The sequence below is a fragment of the Dinoponera quadriceps genome, unplaced genomic scaffold (assembly GCF_001313825.1).
Source record: "Dinoponera quadriceps isolate SergipeBrazil2010 unplaced genomic scaffold, ASM131382v1 scaffold475, whole genome shotgun sequence".
Taxonomy (NCBI): domain Eukaryota; kingdom Metazoa; phylum Arthropoda; class Insecta; order Hymenoptera; family Formicidae; genus Dinoponera; species Dinoponera quadriceps.
In genome coordinates, this window is record NW_014554738.1 from 548,300 (window position 1) to 561,745 (window position 13,446).

At 38.0% G+C, this 13,446-nt stretch overlaps 4 protein-coding genes across 11 annotated transcripts in view; 2 read left to right on the forward strand and 2 right to left on the reverse strand.

Annotated features, from left to right (window-relative positions):
* Window positions 1-3,827, forward strand: part of LOC106741230 (phenylalanine--tRNA ligase beta subunit) — a 4,749-nt gene extending 922 nt beyond the window's left edge. For all 4 annotated transcript variants that reach the window (XM_014613016.1, XM_014613017.1, XM_014613018.1 and 1 more), the window contains exons 5-14: window positions 15-135; window positions 275-344; window positions 451-717; window positions 1,002-1,181; window positions 1,364-1,539; window positions 1,666-1,870; window positions 2,477-2,557; window positions 2,796-2,888; window positions 3,116-3,395; window positions 3,512-3,827. In XM_014613016.1, the coding sequence (XP_014468502.1) occupies window positions 15-135; window positions 275-344; window positions 451-717; window positions 1,002-1,181; window positions 1,364-1,539; window positions 1,666-1,870; window positions 2,477-2,557; window positions 2,796-2,888; window positions 3,116-3,395; window positions 3,512-3,663 (1,625 nt within the window). In that variant the 3' untranslated portion in view covers window positions 3,664-3,827. The remainder of the gene's footprint in view (window positions 1-14; window positions 136-274; window positions 345-450; window positions 718-1,001; window positions 1,182-1,363; window positions 1,540-1,665; window positions 1,871-2,476; window positions 2,558-2,795; window positions 2,889-3,115; window positions 3,396-3,511) is intronic.
* Window positions 3,828-4,510: 683 nt separating this feature from the next.
* On the reverse strand, window positions 4,511-6,391 carry LOC106741231 (magnesium transporter NIPA2). The gene is made up of 4 exons (XM_014613019.1): window positions 5,966-6,391; window positions 5,691-5,810; window positions 5,447-5,589; window positions 4,511-5,364 (listed from the first exon to the last, which is right to left on the reverse strand). Exons 1-4 carry the CDS (start codon window positions 6,063-6,065, stop codon window positions 4,624-4,626), a joined length of 1,104 nt encoding a protein of 367 aa, XP_014468505.1. The 5' UTR covers window positions 6,066-6,391; the 3' UTR covers window positions 4,511-4,623.
* A 212-nt stretch (window positions 6,392-6,603) lies between these two features.
* The window catches only part of LOC106741193 (kynurenine 3-monooxygenase), a 49,961-nt gene continuing 43,118 nt past the window's right edge, over window positions 6,604-13,446 (forward strand). Inside the window, exon 1 of the mRNA XM_014612924.1 lies at window positions 6,604-6,767. The gene's annotated coding sequence lies outside the window, so the exon portion shown is untranslated. The remainder of the gene's footprint in view (window positions 6,768-13,446) is intronic.
* LOC106741192 overlaps window positions 7,128-13,446 on the reverse strand; it is a 42,868-nt gene continuing 36,549 nt past the window's right edge. For all 5 annotated transcript variants that reach the window (XM_014612918.1, XM_014612917.1, XM_014612921.1 and 2 more), the window contains 7 exons: window positions 13,253-13,337; window positions 13,036-13,167; window positions 12,654-12,836; window positions 12,430-12,570; window positions 10,722-11,045; window positions 10,115-10,297; window positions 7,128-9,232 (listed from right to left, as the gene is read on the reverse strand). In XM_014612918.1, the coding sequence (XP_014468404.1) occupies window positions 9,045-9,232; window positions 10,115-10,297; window positions 10,722-11,045; window positions 12,430-12,570; window positions 12,654-12,836; window positions 13,036-13,167; window positions 13,253-13,337 (1,236 nt within the window). In that variant the 3' untranslated portion in view covers window positions 7,128-9,044. The remainder of the gene's footprint in view (window positions 9,233-10,114; window positions 10,298-10,721; window positions 11,046-12,429; window positions 12,571-12,653; window positions 12,837-13,035; window positions 13,168-13,252; window positions 13,338-13,446) is intronic.

Below are 13,446 nucleotides of genomic sequence, written 5' to 3' on the forward strand. Positions count from 1 at the left end.
AGCGAAAGAACAAGGTAGTGAGCAAGATATAGATGCATCAGAAGAAATTATTTATAAAATTGATATACCTGCTAACAGATATGATCTCTTATGCTTGGAAAGTTTAAGTATTGGACTACTCGTATTCTTAAACAAGTAAGTGTGTAATTTACATATTCTAATATTTGACACAAAGACAATTTCTTCAATTTTATTTTTTGTTGTCAACCTACCTATATATATATATATATATATATATATATATAAAAACCTATCTTATTTTTTTCCTTAATAGAATATCCATGCCATATTATAAGGCAATAAAGCCTAAGAAAGGACTGGAAAAGATCGTGATGAGTAAAGAAGTATGTGTCTAGAAAATATTATAAAGGAGGCTATATAACTATCTTTACATATTTCAAATATGTTTTTTCTTATGATATTAGGCTATCATATTATATTGTGTTTCAGTGCTTAAAAATAAGAGGTCACATAGTTGCCGCAGTGTTGCGTGATATTACTTTGACGCAAGATTCTTATAATAGCTTCATTGATCTTCAAGATAAACTTCATCAAAATATAGGAAGAAAGCGAACTTTGGTCTCTGTCGGTACTCATGATTTAGACACAATTAAAGGCCCATTTTTATATGATGCCAGACCACCATCAGAAATACGCTTCAAACCACTGAATCAAGAAAAAGAATATACTGGGGAAGAAATTATGCAATTATATGCAGTAAGTACATTTTGTTCCTATCAATGTTAGATAATATGTAACAATATGTTCATAAAGATATTTCGGTAGAAAAAAATATTGAGCTAAATTTACTGGGCGTATATATGCATCCTTCGTGAATGAGTGTCAATTTTCTTAGAATGTACTTATATATTCTTCGCAGCTAAAAGATTAATTTAATATTATTTAATATTATGTGTACGTATATGTGTAGATATTATTATATATCATACGTATATTTAATATTAAGTAATTTTACACAATTTTATATATAATATTTTCAGACACATAGCCAACTCAAACAATACTTACCCATTATTAAAGACAGTCCCGTTTATCCAATGGTATATGACAGTAATGGAGTTGTGTTATCTCTTCCTCCTATCATCAATGGAGATCATTCGAAGATCACACTCAATACGAGAAATATCTTTATTGAGTGCACTGCCACTGATCTCACAAAGGTATCCAGAGATATACGTTATTATTTTATTAAAATATTATTTATCCAAGTATTTTTATTTACTAGGGATATTTATGATATATCTTGATTTAAAAAATAGTAAAATATATATATACAGTTACACGTACAGCAAATATATATATATATACTTAAAATATTATACATGTTACAAAAAATCCGTAGGCGAGAATAGTACTGGACACTATAGTCTGTGCTTTCAGTCAGTATTGCAGCACAAGAAATACCGTTGAAATTGTCGAAGTAGTGTATCCCGATAAGCAAACTTTCTATTATCCGGACTTGAAATATCGCATGGAAGAAGTCGAGTGTGATAAAGCGACCAATTATATTGGTGTTAAGTAAGTTATACTTTTTTCATTACGCATGTTAGTAGTCGTAATCGTAAACGATAAGAAGATAATTACTTAGATATTTTATCGTGCGATAGAAACAAATGTAATATGTTTTTGGTATAATGTGCGTAGACAGACACCAGAACAGGTTGCAGCATTATTGTCAAAGATGTCCCTGAAGTCTGCCATAAAGGATAATGGTAAATTGAAAGTGGAGATACCACCCACGAGACACGATGTAATACATCATTGTGACATTTACGAAGACATTGCCATCGCTTATGGATACAACGAGATCCAGAAAACTATACCGCACATGTCGACCATCGCCGCAGAGGTAAATATAAAGTATACAAAGTTATGCCTTGAATAAATCTTTCGTGTAATATGATGCTAGGTCCGCGAAAGAATTCGCTGTATGTTAAGTTACTCAACGATAAACCTGGGATGGTAAGAGTAAAACTGTTACTTTCTTGCTTGGATGGTTTTAAACAGGGTCTATAATGAGAATTTAAGACGTAAGATTTAAGAAATTGACCAATCGTAATTGATTTTTCTTCTATAATTCGACTGTGATTGGCCAATCTCTTAAGTCTTACGCCTTAAATTCTCATTGTAGACTTCGCTTTAGTCACTTTCTGGATTTGACAAAAAAAATGTCACTTTTAGTTACTATTTTGCGGTCACTTTTTGTCACCTTTCTGCCAAGAAGAAGTCACCATCTCCCTTTTGTTCTGGTGACGGCGCTGAAGTCGCAGTCGTTTGAGTCGATCCATTTCCAATTCCAGCGACAGGATCGATCGTAATCGATCGTAATCGCTGGAATTGAAAGTGACTTGAACGACTCCGACTTCGGTGTTGCCAGCGATCACATTATAGATCTAGCTTGACTGTAATTCGACATATTGACATACGACTTGTATGTTTCTTTTTTGAATGATAGTTTCCACTCAACAAACTCACTGACCAAATACGTCTAGAATTGGCACAGGCTGGATTCACAGAAGCATTAACTTTTTCTTTGGTACGTATTAAAAAATTTGTCGCTTATTAAGAAGCGAAATACAGTATGAAAATATAATATAAGTATAAAAATGTAGTATAAGTATGAAGATCATCCTACGAAAGGATATCTTTATAAAATCGATAGTGTGGTCTGTAGAAAAATTCAAACATTGGGCGTTTTCGAGTCGCTCAGGTGTACATAGTCCCTTTAATAAATTTTTATGTCTCCTATAAAGTGCACATCAATGATGTTTCAGTGTTCGCGTGAAGATTTAGCCGATAAATTGGGTCACAAAATCGAAAATATACCGGCAGTACACATATCTAATCCAAAAACGTTGGAGTTCCAGGTAAACTAATCGATACAATCAGTTACTTTTTGCCATCTTCTCTGCCAAGAAGCAGCCGCTTTTTCATTTTTTCTTTGTTCCGGTGACTGGATGATAGCGCTGTTATATGGATCACTTCATTGGCTGTAAAGCATTTGAAGATCAATTTGAGATGATCTTAAATCTAACGTCTGACTATGAATTACCGTCTACAGATATTTGGATAAGCGTGTATTTTGATCCCGTAGGTTGTGCGTACGTCACTTTTACCGGGATTGCTTAAAACGATATGCTCAAATAGGAAAATGCCGCTGCCTCATAAAATATTTGAAGTATCCGACGTGGTACTGCGGGACGATACAGCGGAAGTCGGCGCGTACAACAATCGTCGTTTATGCGCGGTATACGCTAACAAGTCAGCCGGTTTTGAGATAATTCACGGATTAGTCGACAGAGTGTTGACATTACTTCAAGTACCGTGGAGTGCTGATAAAAATGAGAGTGGATATTATCTGCGTGCAGCTGACGGTAAGATATGTCGTTTTTCTCGACACTTCAATTTTGATCAAAGTTTTTATCAAATAAACGCAGAAAAGTACAATTTATAAACGGCAGGATTGAAGAATATATCATTGATTTTACAGATCCGACATACTTCCCTCAGCGATGTGCAGAAATTGTTTGTTACGGCGAAGTGATAGGAAAACTGGGTGTCCTGCATCCTGACGTAGTTTCGAAGTTCGAACTAAATATTCCGTGTTCCTCAATGGAAATGGATATCGAACGATTTTTGTAGTGTTGGAGATATTCGTTAAACAACACATTACGTGTATTTTTCCCTTCCATATTTTTGGAAACAAAAATTTAAATTATTATACTTCACAAGTTATATTTATTTCGTATTTCTAAGAAAACCTGCAGCATGTTATTTAAAGAAATAAATTTTCCTATTTACACGTATGTATGTTGTTGCGCTCACTCGCGTGTGGTAAACCCGAAACAACTGTTGACGATGTTTTCAAAACACTGAAAAAAATGGAAGGAAAATGATACGGACTATTGATATATCCAACGAATTGTACAAATGCACGAAAAGTTGAAGATACAGCGCCCGGCATTCTATTATGATAAAGAAGGATATATCTGGAATATGTGTTTCCTTTTCTATGAATGAGATTCTCCATTCTTTCATAGCTCGCTACTATAGGACTCAATGGCCACGTTCAGCAGAATGTGGCCAATGACTAAAAAAGTTGATTGGATATTCAAGTAAATTGCGCGAAATGTTTGAATTGCAAACTAAATTTTACGTTACTTTTTTTTAACTATTTATTTGTTTCTATCTTTTTCATCGAAGCACAAATATACATATCAACAAGGTACTAAAATTGAAATCCATTGCACTGCTGGAAGTATTTTTCATAGTTTAAAAAAAAAAGGTATACCAGCTATTGATACTATTTCTTGTTAAAAAATTTGCTCATTGTCTTATTTTTAAGAAACAGTGATTATTTTTAATAGGTACCTTCTAACTTATTCTAAAAGTGCGTTGTTAAATGCGTGTCTTAAATACGTTGTTTTCGGTAGGAACGTGTACATTCAATACACATATAAATCAGTCATGAGAAAGAGAGACAGAGAAGAGCGGGAGAAATAATAAATTATATTATACAATCTTGACTTTTTTAAGGTACTGTACAAATTTGTTAAATTATATTTTATCGGATGCACGTACATCTCTCAACGAGAACAGCTCTCAGATGGTTCTAGTGAAGTTTGAATTGCTGTAAGTGTGATTGAGCAAATGTTCAGACTCCACTTGAGTTGTCATCCTTTCCTCGTTGCCAGAGTCCCACTTTGAATTGTAATTCAATGTTATTTCCTTTTTGGGCCTCAACATGTGTCTGATATTGCCGAAGTGCACATCCATTTCTTTGAAGGCGTTCAACAGGAATATCGCGACTATGACGATGAGGAAACCGCAGGAAGCACCGAGAGTATCCTCCACGCTCATTTTCTCCCATTCCCGAAATAAAAGTGCGGAAGCTATTATCACGAGGGTCGTAAAGAAAACGTAGTAGATTGGCGTAACGATCGACGTGTCGAACAAATCCAGCGATTTGTTCAGATAATTCATCTGCACCATGATGCAGAGAATGACACTGAATATGAAGATCCACGTCAGCCAGTTGACAAATGCGTTCTCTTTGCCAGAGATAGTCTCTTTCAGCGCTAAACCCAGACCCTTACAGCTCATGACGGTCAGTGAGCCGACGGACGAGCACAGGCAGATGTATACCAAAATATTTTGCTTGCCGTATGCGGGACCGAAGTGAAATACAATTGACAGGGTGCATATTATTACGATAAGAACGTACGACACGTATGCCGGTTCCCTTATTTTGACGATCAATTCGCTCAAGCTGTTGACTTCTTCCTCTTTGGGAGAATGCAATATTATTATGGTAGAACCTAAGATGCACAGTAAACAACCTATCTGAAAGATAAATTATGCATATTAATATTACAAATTACATCAGCAAGACGTTGTATCATTTATTCTTGAAGATATCTCTTACCTTTCCTAATAGGTTCAATCTCTCATTGAGGTACTTGGACGCTAATACCGCTGATACTAGAACACTCAGTGCACCCAGTGGCGTTACAAGCGACGCTGGCGCAAACGCGTATGCGATAAAATTTGCCGCCTCTCCTATACCCACTATAATATTTATTTTAAATAGCATTTTTGCTTTCAAACCATCGTAACGATACAAAAACAAAGAACATCATTGGAGAAAGTCTTTCGTGATTTATACATACTGGACAACAGTCCGGCCCACCACATCCAGTCTTTCAAGTAGCCAAAACCGCCAGATGATGCGCGTACCCCATACCTTTGGAGTTGAATCAGAGCTTTCTTCTTTATGATAAAACTGGCACCTAAATTGGAACGAGGGAATTATTGAACATTGTCCGCTATGGTATTGCTTAAATTTATCTGGTCTCTTTATTAAAGCAATATAGTTAATTCTATCGTTACACAGTCGTGAGAAATTAATTGTTTATAATTTTCAATGTGCCAATTCACCACTAACCTATAAAACCACTAGAACTAATCGCTAATCCTAGACCAATGTAAAAACTGGTTGTATCATAATACATGTCGCTGTTTGCAATTTCTGTTGTTGAACTCATGCTGCACCGTCGGATTCACTTAATTATACGTCCAGTCGATCACATGGGAGCAATTATGAATATTATTACGGCGTCTTTCACCGAACTCCGATTAAACTAATCGATAAATAACCCGCAGAATTGTCAGTCACCAATTTCTAACTACGTAATTTGTTGTTCAATACTAACTAAAAAAAAATAAAATCTATAATTTCCCTCTATCTGAATCAGCGAAATACAGCATGTAATATCCGATTGATAATCAATGAAAATCATCGATAGATTATTCCGAATTCGGTGACTCAGGTTTACTTATCTTAAACTATTGGAAGATTTTGTCAAGAAATACCGTCAGATGTCGTCGGGCGATTCGGGTTTTTTTGCCGTAACCGCGCTATTGTGGATTCAGTTACTGCCATATCGGCATTACCGACCGTGCACGACGTTTGGTCCCTACGACGATGAGAGGCGCTGAATTCGGGGTGATCACGTGATCACCGCTGAACTATAGTAAAGCCCTATAACGCAATGATAAAACATAGGCGATAGATTTCTAATTTTATCGGAATGTGTCATTCTCCGTTCCTCTTAAATCGTGTACGAATTAATTTGACTGGGACTGAAATAACTCTCTGTGTTTCACCGGAGTAGAGACGATGGAAGATTTGGATTGGTTGAACGGGTGGCGCAACGTTGTCGCGTCGGTTATCGTCGGCTGTCAAGGTAAATGATTACAAACGACAGGTACCGTGAGAATTCCAATTTTATATTTCGGACGAAGTATCGGACTTGTATGTGCATTCAAAGATGTAAGTTCATTGTAGTACGCGTGAAGTATCTTCATGCGGGCTCCCGTCGTGGAGCCAGAAAAAGTATCCAAAAGAACAATTATGATACATATACGCGTAACGTAACATATTATCTATATGTATGTATATATATAATCCTGCAAACAGGAAACATAAATACAAGAGAGAGAAGAACCACTTTTTTTGTCTCATAATAATACAACGTTATTCGGATTTCACGTTTACAATCCTATTTACACTCGGCGGATGGAAATGGCATTTTAACGGTTTCGGGTTGGTCCAAGGATGTGCGTTCTTTATTCATTATGGTAACAATGACACCTCAGTCTTCTCGTAAGATGAGCGGACGAACTCTCGTCTTGTGTATTGTGTGGGACTCGTTGTAGTACCGTACTTTTGTTGGTCGTCGGATATCGATCTGTACAACTCATCGTTACGAAGACTCGTGCATTCTACCGTGCATAAACTAAACAGAGTTTACGCGACTGTAGACCGCTGTCAAATCCACTAGTGAGTTATGCTAACGATAATAATAATAATAATAATAAAATAGATAACGGTAGTGCTAGTAGTAGTAGTAGTAATAATAATAACAATAATAACGGTAGTAATTGTAGTAATAAAAATAGTAATAACAATAGCGATAATTAGATGGATCATTAGATGGACAGTGTGTTTCTGTATGCCATGTGTGTACGTGTGTACGCGTGCACGTGTGTGTGTAGTAATAATAATGATTATGTGAATGAGGTGATAATATAATATACGTGATAATAATTCTACTAACGAGACAGTAACAATCGACAGAAAAATGAGAAGACAATGGTCAGTGGTTATTGGAGAAAAAGAAGATCGTGGCGGGAAGATATTCGTCGATGCCGACGTGTGACATATTAAACGCTAAGGCTCGTCTACAATATGATCGCAAGGTCGTACAGTTGCAGCCGGTTCAATTCCAGCGACTACGACCAAATTGTTGGTAAAATACGAGTGCACGATCCTGCAATCGCATTGTAAATCCCGCTTAAGACTTCACAGTTCCTCACTGCGGCTGTTCGGTGACGTAAGAAGTGAGAAATCGCATGCCGAAGTATATTATGGTGTACGTCGAGACAAAACAACCCAGTCAGCCAGATCTGTCAGAGCAAATCTTGTCAAATGCTTGCTACAATTTTGTTTACAAATTTTCTTAGCAAAATGGTCAACAGGTTGGATAATCTGTTAGATCAGACTTTGTTGACAGACTGCCAGCAGAAATAGGACAAAACTTGCCAAGAACGTAAGTTATGTGTCACAGTAATTTTCGGCTACTTATTGATTGTTGAGGTCAAAGTAAAGCGGACATTTTTACGAGTATGCCGAATCGGTCATGAGTGTCATTTTGTGCATATATTATATTTTTTTCATCTCTATATACACCGTGATATATTTGGCTGTTTCTCGCTTCCGACGTCATCAAACAAGGAGACAGTCACAGCGAGGACCCAGGAGTCTTATAAAAGTCAGCATCGGTTTAGGGTGGTGCCAAAGTATAATGCCGAGATATAAGCGGATTCCAAGTATTTCAACAAAACATCATCGTGTTAATATTACTCGATCACCACGTTCTGCAAGACAGAAGAAAAACTGTTAAACAATGTCACCGATCGCGATTAATTTCTAGAAAGCCGTATGTGTGTGTGTGTGTTTTTTTCCTTCTTTTTAGATCATCTCGTTGCTCACGGTACTCGGAAGATGAAATTCTGGAAGCTTGTTCTGTGCGAACAAATGCGCGAGTCAATCTCGATTTGTTTTTCTCGGCCCTGAAGTACGGCCGTAAGATTCTCAGTGTTCGTGCACGTTATCTCCGTCTCTCTTTTGCGCGGCGTATATATCTTAGCGTTTGACAGCGGTCCGGGCGCGTTTCTTTGCAGGCAGACAGGCAGGCAGGCAGGTCGCTCGCTATATTTTTCCTTTCTAGTAATAGTAATAATAGTCATCGTTACGTCATCCTCATCGTAACAGCGAAGAGCGCGTACGTACGAGTTGTTCGTTCCAGACGAACTTGATTCGCCAAATCGTCCTGGGGGAATCGGAGTATCAAACGAAGTATCGAGCGATGCACACGCGCGCGCGCGCACGCACGCGGATTCACGAGTCCTGTCTTTTTTTACATTCTCTCGTCTCACTTCTTCCCGTGGTGGCCGCGTATTCACGCTTGCTTGGGATGCGCGACGGTCGCGGCCGGCTCCGCGCGGAAGCACGACAGGAGGAAACCGGTGTACATAAGGAAAAGGATAGCTATGGCGATCAGCATGTACATATAAATGTTGAGCTCCGGCTGCCGGTATCGGTTCTTGCGCAGCCACTCGAGAACTTCCTGTTCCTTGTGCAGGTCACCTACGGGGGATGGAGGTTAGAACGAACATTACGCGGGGGAAAATAATTTCGAGAGAGACGGCCAGTTTTATGCTGTCGTGGCGAATAAATGAATGTAAGGAACGTTTCTTAAATAACCCACACGCAGGAAAATATATTCGATGACATAATCAGATATCTCTTTATGCCTGCAATTTTAAGTTGTATCTAAGATATCTTATTATCAGATATTATCTGCAGGATACCATTACTCAATATCGCATTTTTTCTTTGAAAAGGAGAGATAAATATCTCAACATTTGAAGAAATGTTGAGATATCTACTAAGAGATACTTTCAGATATATCCGTGATATCCTACCCATCAGATGTTTGGATATTCAGATATTTTCCAGGTATCTCTGTGATATATTTTGTCGCGTGGGAATATACGGTATTTCGGGAGTTAATTTTTGAAGTCATTTTGTAAAGAAAAGTTCACGAGCCTTGGTAAAAATTGAACATCGTGGAGATATCTAGCCACAAGGAAGTAAATTTGTGTCTAACGTCGCTACCAGTAATGTAGCGTTCACTTCTCCTAGTGGCTATGTAATGGCTAGATAAATAAGTTAGCTGATGGTTGAACAAAAGAAATTACAGTTACGAGATGAAAAATCGTAATTAATCGCCGAGCAATAACGCAACGTTTACTTATGCTTCTTAAAAATTGTCCTCATGATATTCAATCAATTAAAGAGAATAAAACGAGTCCAAAAATCATCTTAAATACCGGATGGTATTTAAGAAACACCCTGCATATTTATTTATCTGCTGTGACAGCACAAAAATTTACTATTTCTCTAAATTATTTTTCTTCGTACACGAGGCCCCGCAATGTTTCCCGGATTCCACGGATTCTTTCTCACCTCTGTAGATGCTTGGGAATCTTTTGCGAAAATAGACAATGGCGGGCAGCTTGATGACTCCCCATTTTCGAGCGTATCTTGGATCCGCCATTTTGACGAACGTAATATCTAAATTGTCGGTCTCGTCGTCGATCTGTTCTAGTTTCTCATTCACCTCGTCGCTCTCCGGGTTGTCGAATTCGTCTGGATATGCGAAAAAATGGTTTCGGGCAAAACTAATGTTTACATTCGTATCGGTTAATCGGACGGTACATAATTGCATATCTGAACTGTGCTAGCATGCAAACGTATGAATGTAAACGTTAATTTCCTTTTCTTTTGCTCAAAATCGTTTTCTTTTTTGTTTCATTTCTTTCATTATTATTTCACGAAGATACTACTTTAGCTCAATGTTGGTGCGTATAATTTAACACAATTAAAAAACTGCAAATATCGGAAGCTGAAATGCTGACAAAAATCGTTTTTTTTTTTCATTTTTTCACGCGTTTTTCGTATTATATGTTTATAATTCGAGCACAATATAGCAAAAATCAGCATAGCTGTCAAAATAAGTTAATTCGAAAAATGGGGGAGGGGCTAATTGCGTCCAGGCCAAATGTTTACTTACAAAAGAAAACCGCGAGGAACTCGTTCTCGTCCAACAGTTTGTCCAGCATCTTTCTGTTGACTTCCTCGATCTCATTCTTGATTTCAAACACGTCCTGTGAGGTGAGCCATTGCAGAATCTTGTCTTCCTGCGTGAGATCGCCGTCGTATAGGAGCGGTGTTTTCTTCCGGAAGTACACGAGGGATGGCACGTTGAGGATGCCGTACTTCTCGGCCGCCTCTGGGCTGTCGATTTTCACGAAGTCGATGCCGAAGAGATCAGCCTCGCCGTCGATCTTCTCTAATGCTTCCATGATTTCGTGACATTCTGGACAGTCTTCGTCGTCTGAACGTAATAGAAAGGATGTAGGAAAGACAAGTTGGCGTAACAAGTTGGCTCGAGATCATGTTGGCCATATGTTTCGTTCATGTTTTGTTGGATGCATTCAGTATTAACACCGTTCATGAAGCGTTCTGTGAACCTTCGGATTCGATTGGTTTGTACTTGTAGATTTTGAGCAAATCTTAAAATACGCACGAATCAAATCCAAGAACTCATTAACAAGGAAACACCGCGAACCCGAATTCCTCGATTTGAGTAAATTTTTGTAGATGTGGATGGTAGAGCGACTCAAGTTATGAATAATAGCTACTCGTGTCCTGTTGCTTTTTAAAAGTATGATTTTCAACTTCAAATTCAAGGCAGTGTTTCCATTTTATGACATATAACTCTTACACGATGAGAGACAGAAAAAAATATTTACAATCATTGTTTAATGGCAAATTTAAAAAATTTACAAAATAATATAAACAGAAATTTAAGAGAAACTTTTTTTAAGAAATAATTTCTACCCGGTAAACAATTTTTTATATGTAATCATATATAACTGTACGAAATACCATATAGAAATATGTAAATATATATTGCATAATAATTTACTAGTCAGTTAAAAGTTAATAACTTTAACTCAACTTATATACAGAGTGGTCCATTTCAATCGAACATCTTAAAGATTTCATTTGTTTTTGCCGGTGCAAAAAATGTTTAAGGAAAAAGTTGCACTGTTCGAGAGAGCAATTATTAATTATTAATTGTGAGGGCAACAATGAAAATGGGATTACAAAACGTTTCTTTTCGAGTATAGATATTTTTCTTATGTTCTAAAAGAAATATTTTCTCTCTTTTCCACGCTGTTGTTCTCATTATAAATATTTGGACGAAACTCATGGCTAACATGACTCGGTTGACTTTACATATCTGTTGTAATATATAGGGTGTCTGGAAAGTTTTGAAAGTTTTATCCTACATACGTTATGTCAGAACTTTCCGGACACCTTATATAATATAGAATCAGAGCTCGGCAGGAATTGCATATTTCGGTTGATTCCACTTAGCGCCATTTTCCTTACTTCATCGCCCGATTTTCGGGGTCTTTTATAGACGAGAGCAGGAACATCGGCTTGCATATTGCATACAGCCGTACAAGACGAGGTCAACTTTACCACATGGAAATGTATTGGAATCCCATGTTCACGAGCCATACGAGTCATATGATACATACATTCTTGAATATCGAGCGATATTTCGGCTAAACGCGAGCCAATGAGGTAAAAGGAATCGCGCCGGGCGAAGTCAGCTAAAAATCTCGGCCGAGATGTGCAATTCTTGCCGAGCTTTAATACAGATGTTTCTGTTCCGAGGCTTCATCGATCGTCATTTGATTACATACAGAAGAAAACAGCTAGGAAGGGAGACTCGTCTAGGAGTCTCTCTAACATCCTGTCGTTGACGGATTCTATCTCATCGGCGAGTTCGCGATTGTCGTCATCGATCAGCCACTCGAGGACAGATTCTTCGTTCTGGAGATCTCCTACGTGCGTAACATTCCTGAATTCTCGTTATTCTTTATGAGCTGGAGAAAAACATGATATATATACAGTGTAGGAGGCAAACCTTCGAAAAGAAGAGGGTTGCCGTTGCGGAAATAAACGAGCGCCGGGAATGTCTTGATCGAGTACCGCTTCGCCAGCTGCGCATCTTGGATCTTCACCATGTGTATCCCGAATACGTCGCATTCGTCGTCGATTCTCTCCAGGCCCTCCAGGATCTCGTCGCATATGTGACAGTTTTGTTTATCTACGACGAAGTCGCATCGACGTGTGAAAGATTTATCCAGACAAACTTGTACAATTTGTTCTTACTGAACGTGTGGTAAAAAGGTCAATGTTCACTGAAGTTTGATTGAAAAACCGAGCCGAACGTTTCAACTGACGTCATATGTTAAAAATCACTGAATGAGGGAAGATCTTGTTAGTATAGAGATCAATTAGCTTACTGAAGTAGACCGCTAAATATTGAGTCTCTTCGACGGATGTTTCCAGCATCACTCTTGTGATCAGTTCGATCCGATCTTCCGTTCTCTGGGTAATCAGCCATTGCAACACTTCCTCTTCTACGGAGAGATCACCTGCGAACGAACGATCGTGAGTGAGATAAAACGTCGTCGAGGAAGTCTGCTTCTAGTCTTCCTCAATGACGCCGAAATTCCGGACCTTCGAACACATTCGGCACTTGTTTCTCGAAATAGACCAGCACCGGAAGATCGATCACTCCGTAATCCTCGGCTACCTTGAAGTCCTGTGAAAAAAACGCATAATGAAGGTGTTTTTACGATGTCAGATAAACAGGAATGGAGGAACAATAGAAAACCGAGTTTTAATGCTTGCACTGAGAAAAAAGTGGGGGA